Source organism: Aureococcus anophagefferens (assembly GCF_000186865.1).
Source record: "Aureococcus anophagefferens unplaced genomic scaffold AURANscaffold_52, whole genome shotgun sequence".
Taxonomy (NCBI): domain Eukaryota; class Pelagophyceae; order Pelagomonadales; family Pelagomonadaceae; genus Aureococcus; species Aureococcus anophagefferens.
Genome location: NW_008705605.1, coordinates 176,324 through 180,302, shown reverse-complemented (window position 1 = coordinate 180,302; position 3,979 = coordinate 176,324). Strand labels below are relative to the sequence as shown.

Sequence of the window (3,979 nt, the reverse complement as noted above, 5' to 3'; positions counted from 1 at the left end):
CAAACGGGTTGCACACACACCATAAACGAGCACGATGGATGCGTCGTAGCGTCGGGCTGCTCGCCGTCGCCGCCTCGGTGGCCGCGGCGCCGCGGCCGTCGCCGAACAGCAGCGGCCCCTACTTCGTCCGGCGCTGGACCTGGCCGGCGGCGCAACGCGGCCGCGGCGCCTTCCTGTCGGCGTCCGACTTCGTCGTCAACGGGACCGTCGACGGCTGCGACGCGACGAGCGTCGTCTGCGCGGCGACGCCGAAGAACGCGCCCGCGCGGCTCAGCGGCACGCACTGGCAGCACGCCCAGCAGGTGCTGCTGCCCTGCTGGAGCCTCTTCTCGTGGCACCCAAAGAAGGCGCGCTACGTGCTGTTGACGGGCGGCGTGGGCCTCACGGCGTCCCACCCCTGGACGGCCTTCGTCCTGGACGCCATGGGCGCGACGGTCGTCGCCGACCGGTCCGGCGTCGCCGGAGACTGCCCCCTCGAGGGCCGGCTCCGGCGGAAGACGGGCACGGGCGACGCCGGGTCCGAGATCCTGTGGCTCGCGGACCCCGCGCACGCGGCGGCGCTCCAGGCCGCCGCGGGCCTGTCGCCGCCGCCCCCGGGCGCGGGCCTCCGCGTCGGCGTGCTGAACCGCAGGAGCCACCGCAGGTGGGACGCGGACGGCGCGTTCCTGAATCGCACGCGCGCGGCGTTCCCGGACGCGACGGTCGCGGACGAGGCCTACTTCGAGGCCCTCGCCCCGGCGGCGCAGGCGGCCTGGGTCCACGCCGCGGACGTCGTCGTCTCGCCCCACGGCGCCCAGCTCTCGAACCTCGTCTTCGCGCGGCGCTGCACGGCCGTGCTCGAGCTCTTCCCCCGCCACTTCTACATGCCCGGCTTCTACCTCGCCCTCGCGCTCCAGGCCGGCGCCGTACCCTTCGCGGGCTACGCGACGGACGACCCGGAGGGCGACCGGCCCGGCAACCGGAACCAGAAGGGCCGCTACTGGTTCAACCGCAAGTTCAAGTACCGCAAGACCGACGCGAACCCGGCCGTCGTCGCCGACGCGCTCCCGGCCCTCGCCGACGCGCGCCGGGCCTGCCTCGCCGACCTAGATGGGGGCTAGGGGCTCCGTGTGGGCCGTTTTTGAGTTGCTTGAGTAGGTTTTTGGCGATTGTTGTGGCAGATCGAAGCGCTTGCTTACACCGCCGGAGACGCACCGCGCCGCATCACCGCCCAAGTCCCCCCCCCCGGACCAAGATGGGAAACGGGCGCAAGAGCAAGGGGCACAAGCACAAGGGGAAGAAGCCGAAGCCTGCGCCCGTGGAGGAGGAGCCGGCGGCGGAGAATGACGAGTATGATGACGAGGCCGATGAGTTTTTTCAATTCGGCCTGCAGGTCGGTTTCAACCTGGAACTCAGGCTGGAAGATCCGGCTCAGTTCGAGGAGGCTCTCGCCATGTTTCGCGATACGGTGACGCGGGAGAAGATGTCACTCGCGGCCGCGGACGCGAAGAAGAATTTGTGTGCCGTGATGATGCGCGAGGCGAAGGACGAGGCGAAGGACGACGCCTCGCCTGTCGACGGCGAGGCCGAGCGCCGCCACGCTGGTTATGTCTGGCGAGAAGCGAGTAAGCTCTTCGCCGAAGACGCCAAGGAGCGGGCGGCTCGTGCGACTATGCTCGAGGCCCGCTGCGACGCCGTCGGCGAGAAATACCCCGACCACGTCCTCAAAGATCGCGCGGCGCCGGCGTCCTCGCGTCCAACGGGCGCGCGATGTCGTCCGCCGAGAGAGCGCCGAGCGTCCCGGGAGCGCGTGCGTCTCTCCGCTTCGTCCGCGCGACCGCGCGGCCGGCGAACGACCGCGTCGCACGCAGGCGAAGCGCGGACGGTTGTGTTCAACGGCGCTCTGTCTTATTTGAAACTTGTCGTCCCGCTCGCGCCGTACATCAACGCCTTTCCCGTCGTAGACGTCGGCGCTCCCGCGCCCCGCGACGACCGCTTTGGCGCGCGCTCGAACTCGCGCACGTCGCTTCCGCCAATCGCCGCGGCCCGCGCGCGCGCGTCAACCTCCAAATGCCCACAGGTGGCTAAGGCGCCGTTATGGCGCGCCTTCGCGGCGTTCGTGCAGTCCGACGTTGGCAACTTCGCCTACTTCGTCGAGCGCGTGGACCCGTTCGACGTCCGCTTCACGCTGCCCGTCGTCATGTGCGTGCACGTCATCGAGGGCGGCTTCATCGAAGCCTTCCATCTTCCCTTCGACCAGGAGGCCTTCACAACGATCTTTGGCCGCGCCGTCACGAACGAGGCCGTCGGCTTCTTCCGGGACCACTCGCCGCACGCGGACGGGAGACCTGGAAACCAGCTCAACCAGCTCTACCTCCTCATCGCGGACCTCATGGTCAACGGCTCCAAGGAGCAGCTGAAGTTCCTCATGGGGGGCGCCCACATCGGCTGCGGCGAGTGCGCACGCCTCGCCATTGTCCACCTCGAGCGCGAGAATCCCGTGAGCGAGGACCCGCGCCCTTTTTTTTGAAATTTCCCGCCGGAAGCGCGCGCGCCCCGCAGGCCACGCGGCGACGATCGCGAAGCTGTCGGCCTTACTGCCGCGGCCCGGGGCTGCCTCGCCAACGTCTGTCGACGCCGTCGTCGAGGACATGGAAAAGCTGAACGTCTCCGTCGAGATCGAGCCAACTCGTGAGAGCCAGATTCAAAGTCCCGATCCTAGCGGCGCCTTGTACGTCCTGAGCCTCCTCGACAAGCTCGACGACCAGGAGGCGCGCGCCCGTGCAGCCGCGCCGGCGGGGCAGCAGAACGCCCCAGCATCGAAGTCCTCCGCATGGCGACGCGCGAGCAAGGACGACTACGGTCTGGCGATGCGGGCAGCTCTCGAGGAGCTCGCGGAAAGCGATCGCCGCGAGCGCGTCCGCTCTCTGTAATACGCACCAGCCCCGTCGCTAGGATCCGGCGCCGCGTAAGAGCACCTAACTTAGCCCGCTTAGAAGATGCCGAAGAGCTTCTTGTCCCCGCCCTGGGCCGCGCGGTCGACGGCCTTGAGGACCGCGGCGGAGTGCGCGTCGCCGAAGGCCGCCGCGAACGCGGGCCGCTCCGCGCAGCGCTTCATGTAGCGGCAGACGTTGGGCGTGTTGCCGAGGTTCACGGAGGGGAAGAAGAGGGGCACGTAGTTGAGGTAGGACGCGACGGCGACGTCGCTCACGGAGAAGGCGCCGTCGACGAGGTACTCGGAGCTCGCGAGGAGCTCGTCGAGGACGTTGACCGCGCGGCCGGGCTGGTCGAGCTTCGTGCCGACGACCTGGCCCCGGTCGTTCTCCACGAAGCAGATGGGGTCCAGCGCCGCGTTGGCCCAGACGACCCACTTGGCGTGCTTCGCGCGGTCCTCGGGCGTGCCGCAGCCCGCGTCGTACTTGTCGGCGAGGTAGAGCAGGATCGCCCCCGATTCGAAGACCTCGACGCCGCCGTCGTCGGCGAGGAAGGGCACCTGGTTGAAGGGGTGCGCCGACGGCCGCGGCGCGACCATGGTGTAGGGGATCTGGCGCTCCTCGAGGTACCAGTTGCAGAGCGGCGACCGCGACCCCATGGACCCGTGCAGCGTCACGGCGCGCGCCGCGGCGGCGCCGAGGAGGACCGCGAGGACGCGTCGCGCCATCGCTGGACGCCGGCGGTCGGTGCGCAGGGAGAGCGCTGGGCGGCGGTCGGTCGGTGCACAGGGAGAGCGCCGGTGGCGGCGGTGCTCTCTCGGAGCGCGTGCAGCTCTCACCAACTCACCGCGGCCGCAGCGCTCGAAGCCGCCGGCTACGCGCTCCACAAGTCCCCCGCCACGACCCTCTCCGACGTCTCTCGTCGCGTACTTGTTACCCGGGCGCCCGTCGATGCCGTGGGGCGCCTCGGCGGCGCGCGCGGTCGCCGCCTCGGCGGCGGCGGCCACGCGCCGGAGGGGTTGGGGCCGTCGGTTGCGCGCGGGGCGCGGGGGGCGGCGAGGCGCCTA

The 3,979-nt window shown here is 70.3% G+C and overlaps 2 protein-coding genes across 2 annotated transcripts; one reads left to right on the top strand and one right to left on the bottom strand.

Moving 5' to 3' along the window:
• Positions 1 to 38: 38 nt before the first annotated feature.
• Positions 39 to 2,509, top strand: AURANDRAFT_72684 (hypothetical protein; the record flags this gene model as incomplete). Its single annotated transcript, XM_009043366.1, has 2 exons — positions 39 to 1,031; positions 2,060 to 2,509. 2 exons carry the CDS (start codon positions 39 to 41, stop codon positions 2,507 to 2,509), a joined length of 1,443 nt encoding a protein of 480 aa, XP_009041614.1.
• A 462-nt stretch (positions 2,510 to 2,971) lies between these two features.
• Positions 2,972 to 3,640, bottom strand: AURANDRAFT_67824 (hypothetical protein; the record flags this gene model as incomplete). Its single annotated transcript, XM_009043365.1, has 1 exon — positions 2,972 to 3,640. One exon carries the CDS (start codon positions 3,638 to 3,640, stop codon positions 2,972 to 2,974), a length of 669 nt encoding a protein of 222 aa, XP_009041613.1.
• Positions 3,641 to 3,979: the final 339 nt, after the last annotated feature.